At 33.7% G+C, this 20274-nt stretch overlaps 1 protein-coding gene across 20 annotated transcripts in view; it reads right to left on the bottom strand.

The window, feature by feature from the left end:
* Positions 1–1765: 1765 nt before the first annotated feature.
* The window catches only part of LOC122514084 (potassium voltage-gated channel protein Shaker), a 172705-nt gene continuing 154196 nt past the window's right edge, over positions 1766–20274 (bottom strand). For 16 of the 20 annotated variants that reach the window (XM_043630720.1, XM_043630724.1, XM_043630722.1 and 13 more), the window contains 7 exons: positions 13236–13359; positions 10746–11011; positions 9832–10475; positions 8771–8900; positions 3046–3236; positions 2338–2511; positions 1766–1887 (listed from right to left, as the gene is read on the bottom strand). In XM_043630720.1, coding sequence (XP_043486655.1) covers positions 2345–2511; positions 3046–3236; positions 8771–8900; positions 9832–10475; positions 10746–11011; positions 13236–13359 — 1522 coding nt within the window. In that variant the 3' untranslated portion in view covers positions 1766–1887; positions 2338–2344. Of the gene's footprint in view, positions 1888–2337; positions 2512–3045; positions 3237–8763; positions 8901–8960; positions 9091–9831; positions 10476–10745; positions 11012–13235; positions 13360–20274 lie in introns of those variants that run through there. The other 4 variants (XM_043630726.1, XR_006302935.1, XM_043630740.1 and 1 more) reach the window with 4 other exon arrangements.

Here is a 20274-nt window from a genome sequence, read left to right as displayed (position 1 = left end):
AATTTTCCCGTTGGTCCTTTAGCCCTTCCTGCAACCCACCTCCGTGCCTCTCCTCGTTTATCATCGACTTTTTTTTTTCTTTTCTTTTTTCTTTAGAGGAGAAGCTCGAAAAAGGGGGGTTAGAAAGATTGGGCAGGCAAGAAAATTTTTTATTCGCGTGTCTTTTTTTAAACGGATAATTTTTTATCGCGGTTTTTTCCCGTCATCTACTTATCTCATTTTCTCTCTCTCTTTCTCTCTCTCACTCTCTCATCTATGTCTTTTCTTCTCTCCCACGCTATAAGCCCTTTTCGAAACCTCTCTTTCTCTCTCTCTCTGTCTGTCCGTTCTTTTTTCTTTTTCTCTTTTTTGTTATTATTATATTTTTTTTTCTTTTTTTTATTTATTTATTTATTTTGAACACTGGAGTCGGTGGTGTGAGGGGTGGATTCACGCGCGAGGAATGCTTTCGTCCGACGTGCCTGATGACGAATTTCGTGACAACTGGTCTCGTTTTTTTTTGTCCCTTTTTTTCTTTTCTCTTTTTAATTTTTTTTCTTTTTGTTTTCTTTTTTATTAAGCGGCTGTCTTTCTCTCACACACGCTCTCTCTCTCTCTCTCTCTCTCTTTTTCTCTCTCTTTCTCTCACTTTCTTTCTCCGAAACGCATACACTAACACAAACGCACACACACACCCGCAATCTTTCTTAATTTTTTTGTTCTATCTCACACCTTTAACATGCATTCGTACATTCGTGCTCAAACTCGAACAATTCTCGTAATCCTTGTCTTTCCTTTCATTCGTTTCTTATCTACCTTTACCTTCCCCCGTCCCCCTTCCCTTCCCTTCCCTTCCCTCCCTCTCTCTTTTTCTTTATCCTTTTTTCTACCTTCTCCTCGCAAATTTCCTCCCCTCTTCCCTCCGTTCGATTTTATCCTCCTAATAATAATAATCCCAGACGATGATGCACTAACTAATTTTCTCAACGTCCCTCCCGTTTCCTTTTTTTTCTCTCCTCTCCTCCTCCTCCTCCTCCTCCTCCTCTTCTTACCCTGAACACGTCGTCGTCTTCCAGACTTCGTTTCGCACGGAAGAAGAAGCCGCTCGCTGTCGTACCGATCGGTCGTCAGACGATTCGTCGAAATCCCTTTTTCTTCTCTCCCCTCTCCTCCCTATCCACCCTTATTTTCACTTACTCTTATCTCTTCACCTATTTTCTCACCTATCCCTTAATCCTCCTTTTTAATCCGCCTATTTTTGTCTCTTCTCCTTTTCCCTTTCTTTTTAATTTTCTTTTTTATTATTCTTGCCTAGTTTATTATTTTGTTGTTTGTTTGTTTGTTTGTTTGTTTTTCTTTTCTTTTCTTTTCGTTTTTAATTTTCTAGTTGTTATTATTATTGTTGTTGTTGTAGTTATTGTTGTTGATGATTTGCAGTTAGTTGATTTCTCTCTTCCTATTCCGATTTGTCTTTTTCTCAATGGCTATTGGACTGGAAGCACCCCTCGTATTGACGAACTGGACACGGATCGCACGCGCGTGCGCACGACCGAACGCCGAATGCGCGCAACGCGCACTGCGCAACACACGTCTCGCGTGCTCGCTTGCGCGCATGCGCGCGACGCGACGGATTTTCTTTTGTTTTTTTTTCCTTTTTTTCTTATCTTTTCTTTTCTTTTCTTTTCTTTTGTTATACTTTTATTTGTTTGTTTGTTTGTTTTGTTTTTTTTATTTTATTTTATTTTATTTATTTATTTATTTTAATTTTTTTTCTTTCTCTTTTTTATTTTTGTGTGTTTGTGTGTGATTTTATTATGAAGGAGGTCTACGTTAGGCACCGTAGGGAGTTACAGCTGCTCTTCGACAACTGTCCCAACACCGGCCACCACGCTGCCACCGTCTCCTTCACTGCAAACAATTATCAATTCAATGTACACCTTCTTTCTTTTTTTTTTTAATTCTTATTATTATCATTACTTTTTATTCGCCTAAATACGAACATCGCGTAGATCGGTTTGACCAATGAGTATCCAGTAATACCGTCGACATTTTGCTTTTCTATTTGAATTCACAATGGTTGCTCTTAACACGACAGTTTATTTTTGTTTCTTTTTTTTTCTTCTTTTACTTATTGGTCAATCTCGTATTTAATGCACACACATTGTTTATTGTGTTTTTTTTTGTTTTTAATCAAACGTATTAGATTGACCAATGAGTATTTGCTATAGTCGACATTTTATTTTTGAATTGACAATGATAGATAATTGGACACAGCATTTTTCTTGAAATCTCTTTACTCATCGGTCAATCTAATAAAATTCATAATCCTATAAAGTTTATATACTGGATGATCTTTACCTAGTAGTCAGACGTCAGTCTCGATGCTCATGCAGGCTGGATTAATATTATTATTGTGGCGAGGGTTGCAGTTGGGCTTCTTCGTCATATCTGGTTGCGCCAGTAGAATGCCTTCTTCCAGCTCCATTATATCCGACGACGACTCCGACATCGAGCTCTTCTTCATGTGCTGACCTATATTTATTAAATAAACCATTTAAGCAGAATTCGTTAATATGTTGTTAATAATTTACCGGTTAACAACGACGCAATAGGATTACAACAAATTTCTTTGTATTAGGGTGAAACAAAAGTTCGCGCGTTTATCGCTTTAAAACTTTACATTGAAATTGCATAATAAATTTGTTTGTCGTTGTTGTCCGAAAAATTCGCGCCGATTTTGACGAAAGATTGAAACGCAACGCATTTAAAAGTTTTGATTAATATATTTATTTATGAAATTATCTATATCATTCCGTTGAACAACCTTTAACCATCTTCAAAAAGGTAACTCGAATAATTCTGTACTTCATAAACTTCTTAGGATTTTCAGCGAAAAATACTTAATGACACCTATAGAAAATCGTCACGAAAACTTTCTGGGGGGGGGGAGACAACCTAATAAAATTTACTTTGCATATGTTAATATAAAAAGAAAACTCGCGCACTAACTTTTATTAACTCTTATAACTAAACTCGTATTTATTCGTTATCGTTGTTTTTCGTTACCTAACGTGCCAGGGAGATACGGACAGCTAGTCACGTGATTGAAGTTCTGTGACTGCATCTCTTCCTGGTCAGTCTCACGGTGATAGAAGTAGTTGAAGTTGGAGACGATGACGGGGACGGGTAACGCGATCGTCAATACACCCGCGATCGCACAAAGGGAACCAACGATTTTCCCCCAGACTCCCACGGGCCTGTAACATAAAAATTATACGACTCGATTCGGCCACGTAATTGGGTGCGAAGAGCGTGTAAAGGTCATTCTTGTATATATGCTTTGGTGCTAGGTGTGGTGTCACTAGATTGTGTGAGTTTCTGCGGTGTCGAGTCGAGTGTGGCTCTCTACTTTATGCGGTATGTTTTGGACTCGTACACTGGGTGTCTCTTTTCAACTCATAATCGACCATAAACTTAGACTTTTATTTATTTAAATTATCTTTTCATTTCTTTATATATACTACACTTCGATATTTGATATATTATTTAATAGAAAGAATATGAGAGAGAGAAATATATTTTCTTTTATAGAATTATTTTTATCCGATTATATTCAGGACAGGTATATGTTTATTTTATTTTATATAGATGTATCACAACATCTTCGATATTATTTATTGTAACGTGTAAAACCATATGTTTCTTCAATTATAATTCGTGAATTTATTTTTCACAAACAAGAGTATGCGTTTATTGAGAATATTTTTCTATTATTTAGATTAATATCTTTGATATTATTGTATAGATACTATAAAAAAAAAAACAACGAGAAAACATACCTCTCTCGAATTACTTTCATTGAAAAATTTGTTCTTTTTTCTTTTTTAGGATATTTGAGAATACTTTTGGTTTATTTGTTCGGACAGATAAATTTAAATTATTTTAGATTAAGGGGGAGGTTCGGATTACTCGAGAAGATATGCTTGATTATTAATTGAAAAGTTAGACCCTATTTGTACATACCGACCGTCTCCGTGGCTTCGCAGCACTTTATAAAACGACCGTATGTACATATAACCTTGCAATACGCGTCCAATTTAAGCTGCCGGCTCTTTAGTAGACTACTAGACTAAAGGACCAATTTTAGGGCTCGCTAAGTAGGCTTCTTCATAATGCGCGATCTATTATGCTCTATCGCGATATACGATGTAAGATAAAGGATATTAAATAGCCATTACGTGCTGGTGATCCTTCTAAATTACGCGAAGCTTCGGTGTAAACTATATTATATGTAGAAATATCTATAAATGTAAAAATACATATATAGATATATATACATATATCATTTATTGTTGTTATATGAAGAAAAATATATATAAATGAAAATAGAAAAATCGAAAATTCATTCATTCGGGCAAAGAAAATAAATGATTTCATCTTGCTTTGGATATCGTTGATACTTGAGAAAGATATCAAAGAATTGCATTCTGTATAATATTCTTATCTACAACAAATTTTCATTTTTTAATCTAAATTAAAATAATCATATTACTACCAGATTATACCCATTTGCATGGTTCGTAATTGCAAAAGGTTTATTATATGACAGACGAATAATATCGTCTCTGTTTTTTAATTTGCTTTTAATAATCTCGTTGTTGTAGATAAATTATTCAAAATGTATCTTTGTGCGCATATTTGCAAACAAATCTTTAAACTAACATCGAAGTGTGGTACGGAAAATATATATTTATATAAATATATATAAATAACAATTTTTTTGTTTTGTTTTCATAATTTTATCGTTTCATTCTTCACTTTGTATGAACAATTGTTCGTAAGTTCGATTAAATTTCCTTTTTGATTTTTTTTTTTTCTTTGATCACTTCCGTTAGTTAAACGATAATCTGCACTTATGCGAATTTCTTTCTTTTTTGTTTTTTTTTTTTTTTCTAATATAATGTATTAAATATTGTAATAAATAATTCAATTGCATCAAGTATCAGTTTGTGAAAAAATCATTCCTGCAGGTGTCACTGTACTATGGGCCTTCGTGATCCATGGCTGATGGCGCATAAAAAATGATGATGGTATCAAGTATAAAGGAAAATTAAGGGGTTAATATAATACTAATGATCAATAAATGATAATAATTCTTGATAAGAGTACAAGTAGTTGAAAAAATTAGAAATTCAGCGAGACATGCCGGGCACTATCAGGCAGAGAAGACTTTTCACGCATGCATTGGGATGTATCTCTATTTTTACTTTGTTTTTTATTTTTTTTTTTTCTATACGTATACAAATTTTATCTGAATTTAAATTAAAAATTCTTTTTGTTTTGTTTATTTTTATTTTTATCGGATAACAAATGCATGTTTCTTTTTTGTGTTTTTTTTTTTTTTTTTTTTTTTTTTTTTACTTTGAAATGAAATTACTTGAAAAATCTTTTGTTAGAATAAATTGAAATATCGATAAACTTGTATTCTGTTAAATCACGACACACGCAAAGGGATACTATTAGTGGATTATTCGTAACGCAAATGAGAGAAGAAAAATAAAAGAAAGAAAAAAAAAAGGAAGGAAGAAGTTAAGAAAAAATATTAATTTTCCAAAAGAATATAAAACGGTGTGTTTACGTGAGGTGGGCGTGGGGCGGCGGGAGGGTGGAGGGGGGAAATAAAAAATATCAAAGTGAAGGAAAAAAAAAATAAAAGAAGAAAGAAAAATCAAATTGCGATAAAACTCGTGGATTTTGAAAATGGGGACAAACGAGATTGGAATATCTTTGATATAACAAGTGTTAAGGAATATCTTTCAAAGATTTAGGATTGGAATTTCGTGGGATGGACGAATGAGGATTAATTCATCGAAATTGGAATTATATCCGTCGGTTTTGCGTTGACGAATTAAAATCAAAAAACGAAGAAAAGAAAAATTCAAATTCGATAATACTCTCAATTATTTTTAGTTATTATAATTAAATTAAAATTTATTATAATTATTATATTTAATATTATATATAAATTATATATAAAATTTTTAATTTATAAAAATTATATAAAATTATATAAAATTTATTATAATTATTATAATTAATTATAATATATTATAATTAAATTAAATATAATCAATTATATTTATTTTTAATAATTTTTAGTTTCTATTTTTCTCTTCTATTTTTTCTTTTATAATACTACGATATGATAATATATCATATATATATATATATAATATAATAAATCGATCCCGATAACAAAGATAGAAGAAGAAGAAGAAGAAGAAGAAAGAACATCCGTCAAAAAAAAAAAAAAAACAAACTATAACAAACTTTGTACCAACGTACAACTTTAAACATTATATTATACCTGACCCTGACACGATATATTCATATTGATTTTTGTTTTTTTTTTTTAAATAAAATACATGTTCCATTTCAATTCTTTCGAGAGAAAGTATAGACAATTTGAAATGGTTAACTATTTTTACCCTCTCCTCCCCTACGTCTATTTAAAAATAACAATAATAAATAAACAAACGAGCTCGAAACCGAAGGAATAAAATCTAATTTACTTGATTGGCCTGTTAATAATCAATTGCATAATTAATATCATCCTGGAAATACAATTCGAACTGTTTGAGAAATACGAGGTGGAGTATTCGAAAGTGGGTTAGAAAGATATAAAACATTGTGAGGGGGTTGAGAAGGGGGACGACGGGGCCTAGGGGGGTTGTTTGTTGGTGGGAGTTGAAAAAGTTAAACGGGAAGGACTCTTAATCTTTCTAATCCGATCGATAAGGACAACTGAAAGAAATCTAAACTGCAATTGCTGCTGTTGATGCTGCTGTTGATGCTGCTGTTGATGTTGTTGTTGTAACTACTATTACTACTACTACTACTAATAATACTACTACTACTACTATTACTGGACTAGTTGTGCTATTACAAATCTCTCCGATTCTTTATTCGCTTTTTAATGATATTTTTTTCCCCATTTTAGCCTTGGGCGTATCCAAGGAGCTAGTCAGCAGCCTGTACTGGCTGCCGTAGGACACTTATTGATTTACGGGAAGCAATTGCTCAGGAAGAACTCCTTCGGCCATAACACTAAACATCCTTCGCAGTTTCTCTCTTTCTTTTTTTTCTTTTTTTTCTTTCCTCTATTTTCTATTCTTTCTTATCGGACAACAAATACGCGATGCTATCGATGGAATATAATTATCCTGTTACGGGTCGCGAGTATACAAAAAAATAAAAAAGAGAAGTAATCTAAAAACTGAAACTAAAAATGAATAGAATAAAAAGAAAAAAAAAGAAAAAGAAAGAAACACCGATGAAAAGTATTACACGTTAGCGACGACACTGCGTTTTCCCCAAATTTTTATCGACGATATGATGGGGGAGAAAAAAAAAACAATAATAAATCGCGAAAATAAATGTTCGACAGAACTAAACGCGTAACCGCGTGTTTTGTTTAAAAATTTATATTTATTTTTTGTTTTCCTTTTGTTATTACCGCGTTAAAATTTTATATTTTATTTTATTATCTCACCGTTATTATTATTATTATTATTATTATTATTATTGTTTCGACGGAAGAGAGTTTTTTTTTTTATTTTACTATCTCGTTTCTTTTTTGTTTTGCTTTTTCCAATTTTTCAAACGAAAAACCCGAGTACCACCTCGTCATAACGAAGACAAGCTTGGTGGCACCTGTGCCAACATCGCGTTTTCATGCGAAGCGCATCATGTTTCGACATTTCCTTCTCATTGATCACCGTTCGACAATAGGGAACACGACAAGAGTCTCGTTGAGTTCTCTACTCTCTCTCTCTCTCTCTCTTTCTCTCTCTCTTTCACTTCTCTCTTCATGAAGCTTCATTTACTAAACGTACTTTCTCAAACAGATAAGGCAAACGTATTGTACAATACTCCAGAACTCAATGCGTTAACCTTAATGCATATTCTGGTCGTTGTACGGAAAACAAAAACTATATTTATTAACTATTGCTGCCTATTCTAAATTCTCTTAACATTAAAAAAGAAAAAAAACAAAAGAAAAAATATCATTTCCAATGTGAAAATAAATATAGAAGATAAATAGTAATAGTATCCCCCCCCCAAAAAAAAGAATAAGGAAGATATAAGAATCATCGTAAGATGAAAAATATTTGACCTTTAAGGTATGAACAACCCTATTGGGATATTAAATCGTAAAGGTTAGAGTTAGTAGTCCTCGAATCTTCGAGTGCGAAGTACTCTCGTCTTCCTTCCGTAGCCTCTTTTAACGCAAGACCGTTAGGAATAGAATGGGTTAAGGAGAGAAAAAGGGAGATAGGGTTAGAGGAAAAGAACAAGAAGAAAAAGAAGAAGACGAAGAAGAAGAAGAAGAAGAGAGTATGATAGGTAAATAGGTAACTAGTGGTTAGGTGGAAAGTCAATGTGAAGAGAGAGGGTTGGTAGAAAACAAGGGCATGTTGGCTCACAGTTGGAGTGGAGGGTAAGAGAAAAAAGAGTGAAAGAGAGAGAGAGAGAGAGAGAAAGAGCGAACGTGTGAAAATGGGGTAAAGGGGGAGGGATTGTAGACCGCGTTGGGGTGGGTTCGAGTCTCGAGGGGTCGAGTACCAAGGAAGATAGCGTTAAAGGGATGATCAGGTGGAAAGGAGGAGGTGGAATTTCGAATTAGTGGCGATGACAGAGTTGGGAGGGAGGAATTGCGGACGCTGGTGGTGCGTGTGTTCGTTTTGGCGGGCATTAACTAGAGTCTTAAATGAAAGTGAGTACATCATACGTCATGTCACCATAGCCCACGGTCGTCATCGTGACAACGGCCCACCAGAACGCGTCCGGAATGGACTTGAAGAATGAATTCTCGGAGCCGGCCTCCGCGAAGTATACCGCCGATGAAAATAGCACCACACCTGCAATGCAAGGAAGAAAACACCGGTTCAGTGGGTTTATTGCCCCCGGTGGCTCTGTACCTCATGTCCCCGTAGCCCACGGTCGTCATCGTGACCACCGCCCACCAGAACGCGTCCGGTATCGATTTGAACTGGCTGTTGTGCTTGCCCACCTCCGCAAAGTACACCGCCGACGAGAAGAGCACCACACCTGAAAGGCAGACAAGAGGAAGGCATGGTTCAAGTGGTGTGTGTTTTTAGCACCGTTCGATTCTACACGCGTCTCTTGGTACAATGCGCATCATCTTTGGTAGAAGTCAGTGTTCCTCCCATTTTTCTCCTCTCCTTTATTCATTTATCCTTCTTATCCATGGTGTCGGCCCCATCACGATAGACCCATCATCGCACCAGCCCACCCACGCACGAATCATCGTTATATCGTTGTCGATTTTTTTTTTTGGATCATCGGTCTTCGGGTTTTTTCATCCAATTCCTAGAGTATCCTTTTTCTTCTTCTTCTTCTTCCTTTTGATATGTACGTATGTATCTATGCATACGTTTGTTACGTGATACATAAATATAATCGCCTTTTTACGATTATACGAGATCATATTTTTCGATCTTTCCTTCGAATCTAGAAACGTATTAACGTTAGGAATTGACGACAAACCTTTTTTCTCAACTAGATAGGATCCATCCATTTAGCCCAACATCTTAACGATATCCTAAGATTCATATGTTATTCCTTTTCATTCCGATAAATGTTCCTCCGAGTAATAGATAAATCCCGACTTGTGTATATTATATACAAAGATCTCTTTTCCGATGATAGACAGATACACACAGACAGACAGACGGACGGACAGACAGACGTAATAATAATAAAACTCATATAAAAATCGTAGGAAATAATTGCAAATAACTAACAAATAAATGATAAATTCAAACTCACCGATAAAAAGGAAAAAGATGAGAAGACCGAGTTCCCTCATAGAGGCCTTCAGAGTACGGCCAAGTATCTGGAGGCCTTTACTGTGCCTGGACAGCTTGAATATCCGGAACACCCTGACGAGCCTGATGACTCGTAAGATCGCCAGGGACATTGCTTGATTCGTGCTCTTGTCCTGAGGGCTAACCGGTGCCTTTGGTAGATTAAGTGTGTCTTCTTCCTCGGCCACTACCGTGGCGAGGGTGATGAAGTAAGGAATGATCGCGATGATGTCGATGATGTTCATTACGTCACGGAAGAAGTTAAATTTATTTGGGCAGGCGAGGAAGCGCACGGACAACTCGAACGTGAACCAGATGATACAAATAGTCTCTATTAGGAAGAATGGGTCCGTTATGTCCGGCACTTCGTCCTCCTCGATCTTCGTGCCGTTCGTCGTCGTGTTAAAGACCTTATAATGCTTAAACTCTGGCAGGGTCTCTAGGCAGAAGATTACGATCGAGAGAAGAATCACGAACACGGATATTATGGCGACCACCCGGGCTCCCTGCGAGCTCTCCGGGTACTCGAACAACAACCAGACCTTCTTCTGGAACTCGTGCGACGGCAGCGGCTTCTCCTCTTCTTTGATGAAGCCCTCGTCCTCCCTGTTAATTATAATATTCCTCTTTAACCGTTATATCGAAATATATTTTCCATCTTTTCTTATACACGATTTTATTTTATCGATAGACAAATGAGCGGTTCAGTGCACACATCGATTAACTCCATAAAACTAAAAATCGAGAAACGCGATGAAATAATGTACATTGTTTTATTATTTTATTGTTTTATTTTTTACAAGAAGTAAAAAATAAAATCAATTGAAAAAAATGTACGTTAGATGTTTATTATTCCTGTCTCATAGGAAATCGTACCTGAACTTGTTGGTGGCAAGCTCGCCCAATTCGTAAAATTTGATTTCCTCGGAGAACACATCGAGGGGAACGTTGACTGGCCGGCGAAGTCGACCACCGCTTTGATAATAATAAAGTATCGCATCGAAGGAAGGCCGGTTCCGGTCGAAGAAATATTCGTTGCGAAGCGGATCGAAATATCGAAGCCGCCTTGCCGGATCGCCAAGCAGCGTGTCCGGGAATTGGTTTAGCGTGCGCAGTTGTGTCTCAAACCGTAATCCACTCACCTGTCCAAGACAAAGTCGTATAATATTTTCTTTTTCTCTCCTTATTGCTTCATCATCGATCAAACATACATTTTCAAACGATTTTTCAATGATTTTTAACACATAATATATCGATAGATTTTTATTCGAGTATCTACGAAAACACAATATCAAACGAATATTATATTACAACGTCGTTATATATATATTTCATACAATTTCGTAATATATAGATCGATTGTGTTGCATAATTAACGTGTGTCAATGATTAACCCTTTGAGATACGAAATTTTAAATAATAAAAAGACTCACACGTGTTGCAGAGAAATTTGATTTTTTTTATAAAATTGCACCAGGTTTTCATTTCATTTTAATTAATGAATAAAGTAGTACATACAAATTGAAGTTGTTAGTTACATGATGGGATTGAAATGTTCTCAACGTGTACATTTACCCATTAAAAAAGGTAGAAGAACGACACTTTTAATACTACCTTATCTCAAAGAGTTAAAAACCTTACGTTTTTCAATTCGATATACTATAATAATAATAATAACAATAAACGATAAGAATATAATAAAAATGATAAAGTAATGATACTTTTCTCGAATCAATTATTTTTCTTTTTTTTACAACCGAAAACATGGATATTTGTAAGGTATCATTTAGTGTCAATTGTCAGGCCCCAAGCGATTTTGAAAAACGATCGAACAGATAACTGTAATTGGCGCAATGCAGTCGTGTCATCCACGAGGACAGATAATTCCGTTCACACAATACGACCTTGGTACTATATTGCCCCTGATTCCAAGACGAACTTGGATGCTTGCCAAATACGGTCTGTAGGTCACTTCGTGTCTTGAGATAATCTTCCTTAGCAAAAAAGAAACTGAGGTGTGCTCGCCGACGACCGGTGTGTTGTTACAAAAGGTATGATTACTTTTTTTTTTCTACTCTACCTTTTAAATTCTACCACCCCCCTCCCCCCTTCCCCACACCCCCGTCATGTTGTTGCAAAACATACTCTTATCGTAAAGTAGGCTTCGGGAACTATTCCAATAGAAATCGAATCTATACACGCCTGATATTTGTTAAATATACGAATAGTTTACGTAATTTAACCCTTTGCACTCGAACAGCGCCCATACGGCGCCCAACCGACATTTCAAGTGTCAACTCAATCAAAATTAATTACAGAGTGTAGTATTTATCAAAGTTTGTTTTTTTTTGTCGACATATAAATGAATAAACTGATGATATTTGATTATTTCTATACGCTTGTTTGTTTAGAAATGTTTTTAAAGTACCTGTAAAACTGTCTACTTTTAATTTGGCCGAAATCGGCGTCTCGAGTTGCTGGTCTCGAGTGCAAAGGGTTAATGATATTTGTGATTATTCGAAAGAAAAAAAATAATAAGGAAGAAAAAAAGAAATGAGAAATAAAAAAGGGTATAATCGATCCAATCCTTTGTAAAATATTCTTTCTAATGTAAGATTTATCTTTTTCCTTTTCTTTTTTTCTTTTTTCTTTTTTCTTTCCTTCTTAACGTAATTTTCTACATGAATAATTCAAAAGTGTATATTTATACTATCTAACTAATTTGAATATACGATTACTGAAATATTTGTTTCTATTTAATCCATTTGTTACTAGCGTTCCATATACGGATCGTTCATGCAAATACCCCATACGTATGTGAATGACTGACTCATATATAATATAAGGATCTTACACCATGCGACGATAAATACGTACGAACAAATTTATTATTATCTGTGATTACTCCACACACGCACACGCACACGAAAAGAAAAAACAAAAGAAAGACAAAAGATATCCTTAGTTAATTTTGTTTCTAACAAAAAAATTCTTAACATTAACATTTCAACTTGAAAAAGAAAATATAATTATAAAAAATAATAATAAAAAATAATATTAAATATATTATTTATTAATAATATAATTAATTATTATTTATTATTAATAATATTAATTATTAAAAAATAATAATAAAAAAGTTAAGAAATATTTTGTTCTTTCTATTAAAATGATTAACCCTTTGCATTAGAAATATTTTATGTAATATACGATGGTAATGTAAAAAGGGTAGTTTGAGAGTGCAAAGGGTTCATTTCGATTTGAAATTATTGAATTTTATAAAATTCTTTTTTATATATCGATCGAATATGTCGAATAAAAAGAAGAAAAAATATGAAAATGTTTATGTATATGGGTTTTACTCACGTTGATGACGACCCTCTCACAAAAGTCATGATCGTGCGGTATGGGCTCGAAGTGCGTGACGCCTGTGTATTGGGTGTGAGGGTTCGGCCCATCCTCGTCCTGGCTGCTGAGTTTCGGCAGCGATCTAAAAAGAGAAAGATCACGAAACATCGTTAAATTCGTCTAATTCGAATCATATTGAATAGAATTTTTCATTGAACGACGTGATCTCATATATTGTATTATATTATGAATGTTGATATTAAAACAGAATATCTAGTAACTTTGTGTTACAAAAAAAAACAAAAAATAATTCTACGTGAATATTGAAAATCGATTACGTCAAATAAAATTTGTTCGTAAGAGGCTTTGATTTTGTAAGAAAAATAATAAGCTTAGAAATCTTATGCGAGAGTACACGTGTACTTTGACTGTTTTTTTTTTCGATATATGGTATAGATAATGTTTATGTTCAATCATATAAATTATTTACAAACGTTTATATTAATCTGAATAATTATTTTGAATAGGGAAAATCAAGTTTGATAAAAGTAAACTTTTTGTTAACATTTCCACATATTACTATTGATAATTTTTATGGAATAATTAGTTAATAAATATTACAACAAAATAAATATCCTATTAACAAAAAAATAAGAAAGTTCATTAGTGACATTGGAACATAAACGATATTAAATATCACAATAATGATTTCTAAAATATTCAATAATAAGATAATCAAATTAATAAAAACTTAATCAAATTTATAAACTTATTTTTATTTTAAAAACAAAACTTTTCTACGAACAAATTTGATTTCTGTTTTCGACTTACGTTTAGTATTTTCATGTAGAATCATTTATCTGTTAGATTTGTATCACCAGTTACAAGAAATCCTGTATATATATACATAAATATGTATAATACGTATGTGTGTGTATGTATGAGTGTGCTTGTGTAGATAATTACTGTAAATATATATATATATTTAGGTATATATAGGCACGTTCTTAAATCGCAACCCAAGATGCATCTGCGATCTACGTGATAACTAAATATTTAGGTACACTAAACGACTACAGCATATTAGCGTATATAATCCTTCGTTCTAATACTAATCAACGAATCTACGCAACATTTCACTTTTGAGATTCGCATTGATCGAATCTCTGCAACGTTGTATATGTGTAACTATACGTGTAAGATTGATCGATGATCATTCTTCAAAACGACCATCCAGATATACGGATACACATATGCGGAAATTTCGATAGCAGTTTTACGCTCGAACGGAATCGAGATGACTATCTTTAGGCAGTATGCCAATAATCATTTCTCGATGATTCAGAACGTTTCCTTTTCGTTCCTTCTATTGGTTACCAACTCAACACAAATTACAATACGACTTTTCCCTTTTTTTCTCTTTTTTTGAAGTTATACTTCTTTTGGCGCGTTGGGGAAAATGTAATGGGGAGTGATTTTGTTCCTGAGCGTCTGGAAAAACGACACCATGAAGTTTGTCGGTATTTACGACGCGCGGCAAAGCGATTTCAAGTATACGGCATGAAGTTGTCTGCATTTCCTTCTTCCCCCCTTTTTTTCTCAAGCGGGTCACCCATCCAATTACTAATCGTACTCAGCGCCGCTTTACTTAAATGATCGAAGCGAGAACTAATGCTGTAACCGCGCCATGACTGTTGACGCGTGAAGTTATTCGATATATCTCTCTTATATTTAGTGTGGACTGATATCTATATTTTGATATTTTCTTTTTCTTTTTTTATTCTTTCTTATTTATATATAATAATAATTATATTTTTTTTAGGTTATTTTTTTTCTTTGAAGTTTTTTTTTTGAAGTATTTTTGAGGTTATTGAGGTTATGTTCGTTTTGGTACGGCAAAGAAGTATAACTTCTTACGTGCGTACATAAGTACACACACCAGTTTTTTTTTCTTTGTTTGATTTTATCTTATCTAATCATCCTAATTTTATTATTTCATTTTATAGATTAATTTCTCGTGATTATGGGGGAGAAAAGAATTTTCATATTTTCACATTCATTAGATTGAAAATAATTGGTATAATTTGGAAAAAGAAAAAAAAGAAATGAAGAAAAGTTAAAGGCCAAAAAAAAAAGAAAAAAGGAAAATAAAAAGTAAGAAAGAAATACGTGAATTTGAAAATAACAGAAAAGAACCTTGAAGATTCATAGTAAAAATCTTTCGAAAAGAGAGTTCTCGAAAGAACCTTGAAAGTTAGAAAGGATCACCACCTTGCCCTGAGAGACCTCTCAACATACAGACACACACACACACACACACAAAGAAACACAGTCAAAGAGTTACTAAATCGTTTACAAGCGTGAAAAATGTTGCAAAGCCACGTGCCTTCAAGAGAATGTGTTTCTTTAACAACATTTTTCAACATATCTTTCTACTTTAGGAATGTGCCTCCTAACGAGTCTTTTTAGAAAAAAAAGAGAAAAAACAAAAAAAGAAAAAAAGAAAAATAAATTTCAAAGTAACTCGAAGATCCTCGATATTCTTTTTGTTGCCGAAGATTATTTTGGTGTTCTTACGTTTCAATGAAAGAACTTTCAACGATCTAAGTAGAAAATAACATATCGAAAATATCTAGTAGGTACTCGTCCAATCTTTAAATAACTTCTGATCGATATAACAAGTGTTTTTCAACGATTTCTTGAATTAACGAACCCCAAAAAAATAAAACCAACTAGAGTATACTATATACCACCCTTATATACAATTAATACGTATATCCAAATATTTATTCTTAATTATTTTTAGAAATATTTTTTTAAAACATATAATATTTTATAATAATATTATTTAAAATAATATTTAATGGCCAATCTCTCTAATAGAACACATTTGTTAAGTATATATTTAATAAAAAATATTTCTATTTATAATAATAATATCAATATAAATATTACAAAACCCACATATATTTTATTTCAAATGACATAATTACAAAATCAACGTTGTAAGAATTTTTCTAAGTTATATTTTGAAGATTAATGTAAATCATGGGTTTAGCGGAGCAAAAGGGTGTCATAGTCATGTTTCCCTAAGGTAAGGGATAGCAAAGAGTAAAAGCGGAACATAGCTGGATAAAAATAAAAATAAGAAGAGGAAAGAAAAAAGAAAAGAAAAAATAAAAGAAAAGAAAAGGAAAGAAAAGAACAGTAAAGTAAAGTAAAGTAAAGCAAAGCAAAGCAAAGGAAAGAAAGAAAGAAAGAAAGAAAGAAAGAAAGAAAGAAAAAATAGAGGGATGCCTGGGAAAAAGTGTAGCGGGGGGGTTAGAGGGAGGGAGGGGGGGTTGTAACACTTTGCCCCGCCCACCGCGGACAAACGAGGGTGTTCCGGGTCGATTCGACTCTGTCGAGTCGTCTTTCCACCCCCCAACCCCGTCTTTTCTAGTATCTCGCCCTCAACCAACCCTTACTCTCTTTCTACTACCCTCTTCTTTTCATCCCTCGTACCATTTCCTTTTTCTTTCTCCTCCTCCTCGTCCCTTCCCCCAGCCTCGCAGTTCCGTGAATTTCTTTCCAAGTAACGTCGGGAATTGCTTTTCTCGCGAATCCTTGCGGCTAAGGCGTTAGATAGATAAAGAGAAAGAAAGAAAAAAAAAGTGAGGAAGGGTGGGAGGATGGTTTAGTTAGGAGGAAAGAGAAAGAAAGAATATTAGCAAGAAAAACGCAACGATTCTAGGAAGAAAATGGTCGCAAAAGGCATCCAGTTTAAACAACAAAGGGATCATCTACTGGCAGATGAATCTTTTTTTTCTTTTCTTTTCTTTCTTTTCTCTTTTTCTTTACCCCCCCCTACTCCTCTGTCCCCCGTCACTGCCCCCAACGATAGCAATATACCCCAAACGAACCTTTCACTCTACTTTATCTTCTCCAAGAAGGAATTGTCAAGAAAAGAAGGAAGAAAAAAGAAAAAAAAAAGAAAGAAAGGGGGAAATCAACGGGGGAGAGTAGTCGGCCTCGTTTTCCTTTCAATCGTTGCAAATTGTTCTTCCTTATTGTCGAACGTTAAATCTATATTTATATATTTAAGAAAAAAAAAATGGTATAACGTTTATCAAAATGATCTTAATTATAATCGTAGGAATAATATATAATATGTATTATTATATTAATTTTTATTTATTTAATTATATATTATATAAGAAAAATTAATAACAAGAATTAGGAAATGTATTGTATCGTCGTTCAGGATTGTTTTTTGTTTACTTTATTTTTATTTTTTATTAGATTATTAAATTATATTATTTTATTTGTTTTTTTTTTATTGTTTTTTTTTTTTACGACGAATCTCGCGCCTTGTTATTCTTTAATCGCATAAATTAAAATTGAATTTGTCGTTAACGATATTTCACAGGGAGTGAGAGAATGGGGGTGTGCATTTGAAAGTACGTTAAAGTTTTTTTGATTCTTTTGTTGAAAGATTCGTTGAACGTTTTATCAACGAATTCGTTTTCTTTACATTAATCTTGGTCGCGTGATGTTAGGAAAAATCTGAAGTCTAGAATAAATGCGAATGTATGAAACGAAATCGTTCGTTTACGGATCATTAATTCCCAGAGAAGATGAAGAAGAAGAAGAAGAAAGAGAAGTGGGGGAAATGGTGTAGGAAATATGTGCCGGAACTTTGTTACCTTTAGATCGAATTTTACGATAACGCGAGATCGTTTTCTTCATCGATGACTTTTGTAACGAATCGTCTTAGAATATTTTATCTTTTTTTTTTTACATCTATCATCTAACGAAAGAATATCACGAAAATATTGTTTCTAAATGCAGTGTAAAATGAATGAAAAAATATATTGTTTGATAAGATGCAATTTTATACGTTCGGTATCGTAGAAGATACGAGAATGAAAGGGGGGTAAACGTAAAAAAAAAAAAAGAATTGTTTATCGTGAATATCGAACGATCGACGCTTTATTCCTAGAACATCGATGACAGTCGATGCACTTCGCGAGGCCGGAACGTAGCTCGGAATAACTTGACGTCTAACAGAAATAGATATCCTGAAGTGCTTTAGTAGACGGTGAACACATGTTTCGAACGTTCTTTCATTCTAACCGTGTTGTTTCAACGAATGGCAACATTTTTCTTCGCGATCTCTTACGTTTCGTGTCTTTTTTTCTCTCTTTTTCACTCTCATAAAAATTCTCATTTCCGTGTTCGGAAAATTCGTTTAAATAAATCAATCGAAATTTTCTATACGCTCGTACAAATATCACAATATTCATTCAAATTACAATTTTAATATCGAAATACAATTATTTTCATATGTTTTTCTTTTGTTCTAATAATCTTACAAATAATAAAGATAATGATAAATTAATTAAGGAAAAATAATTGAACACTGGCGAATGAATTTCGTTATCAAGAAAAATAAAGAAGAAGGAAAAGAAAATTAATTTACAATTAAATTGCACGTTTCTTTTTTTTTCTCTAACATATTGACGTATTCATTTATGTTGTTAGATCTATACGTTATTAGTCAAGGTCGGGTAAGGTAAAAAAACGTATCTAAGGAAGGTGTAAGAATACCGAGTTTGGTTGAGGTTCGTTTACGATCGCACCGAGCAGAATATATTATATTTACGTATATCCGTATCTTGTACACCCACTAAAACCGTAGTGTGGTGCCACAACGTAAATGCACACATATGTTTATGATCGTGTTGGCCCACTCTGCGGTTAGTGTGCTACGACTAAAAGGTTAGAGGACAGACAAGCAGAAACCCCGGGTTTCTGGCATAGAAAACCGTGCCAACTGATATTTTACGTTTAGCTCGCACTGCGCTACCGCGAAACCCACTGCGGATCCTTCGACGTGCACGAATCGACGATGTATCTTTTTTTCCTATCCACTTTGTTCCTCTTTATTTCCTCTTTCTTCATTTCTTCCTTTTTCTTGCCTTTTTTTCTTTTTTATTCTCCGCTAACCCACGTGGAATTATAAATCGAAGAAGTAGTATTGGATCGGCGAGGGATGGGTTTACTGTTGGTCGATACAATTTGAAATTAATCCAAATGTTCATTCATTATTATTTTAAATATTTCATTCAATTGCAACTCTTGAATCAATTCAATTTGCCATATGCATATTTGTTTGAATATCAGATCTTTTAAATGAACAATTAACCCTACGGATTCCAAGAAACTTTGCCAAATGTGGGTAATCAACCAGTGTCTCACGGTGGTCAGTATGTAATAGACAATTGTTTAGAATAAAAATACTTATCTGTGACAAATTGAATGTATACCTAATTCGAAGGTTTTTCATCTTTTAATTGACATTCGGTCAAATCGAAAAACAAATGGAAAACAAACATAATGTAAAATCAGTTGTTACTTTCTTTTTTTTTCTGATCGATTAAAGTCATTTGAATTTATCATTTCGAGAGTATATGGCAAAAAGGACTGTGTTTAGTTTCGCGATTGATAAGTTGATAAAAAACATATGGAGATTTTTGTTGGTATCACTTGGCGAATCAAATACGTCCCAAGTGCAATGGGAATAACGATCGCTTTTGGTTCAATCAGTAGTGTACACAGAAGTGCAAACCGCAGAAATCGATTTTGAAATCTCTTTCTTTCCCTTCTCCCCCTTCGTTCCCCACTTTATCTCACTCTCTCTCTCTTTCTCTCTCCTTGTGAATACGGTCATATAAATGAAATTGGTTCTCTGGTTGAGAGTAATCGCTAAACTCGATTCACGTTACCAATTAACGACTGACACCTTCCTCCACCCATTTCTACCAATGTTGGAAGAGTTACAATCCGTTAATAGCAATCTAACTATAATAATATACATATCAAACGTTAACACGCGAATTCGTATTAAACGATATTCACGTTTTAATATAATTAAGGACTAAATAATAATAATAATTATTAAGAATTTCTTGATAATATGAGAAAGTTAGTATCGTTTGTATTATTTTTAGTAACCAGTTTGAAGTTTGAAGAAGCTTGACTCTCCTCAAAAATCGAATTCACGTGATACGTGTCT

The sequence above is a fragment of the Polistes fuscatus genome, unplaced genomic scaffold (genome assembly GCF_010416935.1).
Source record: "Polistes fuscatus isolate 324 unplaced genomic scaffold, CU_Pfus_HIC Scaffold14, whole genome shotgun sequence".
In the NCBI taxonomy this organism is placed as follows: domain Eukaryota; kingdom Metazoa; phylum Arthropoda; class Insecta; order Hymenoptera; family Vespidae; genus Polistes; species Polistes fuscatus.
Note: the sequence above shows the minus strand (reverse complement) of the source record. Positions and strands in the feature narration are given on the sequence as shown.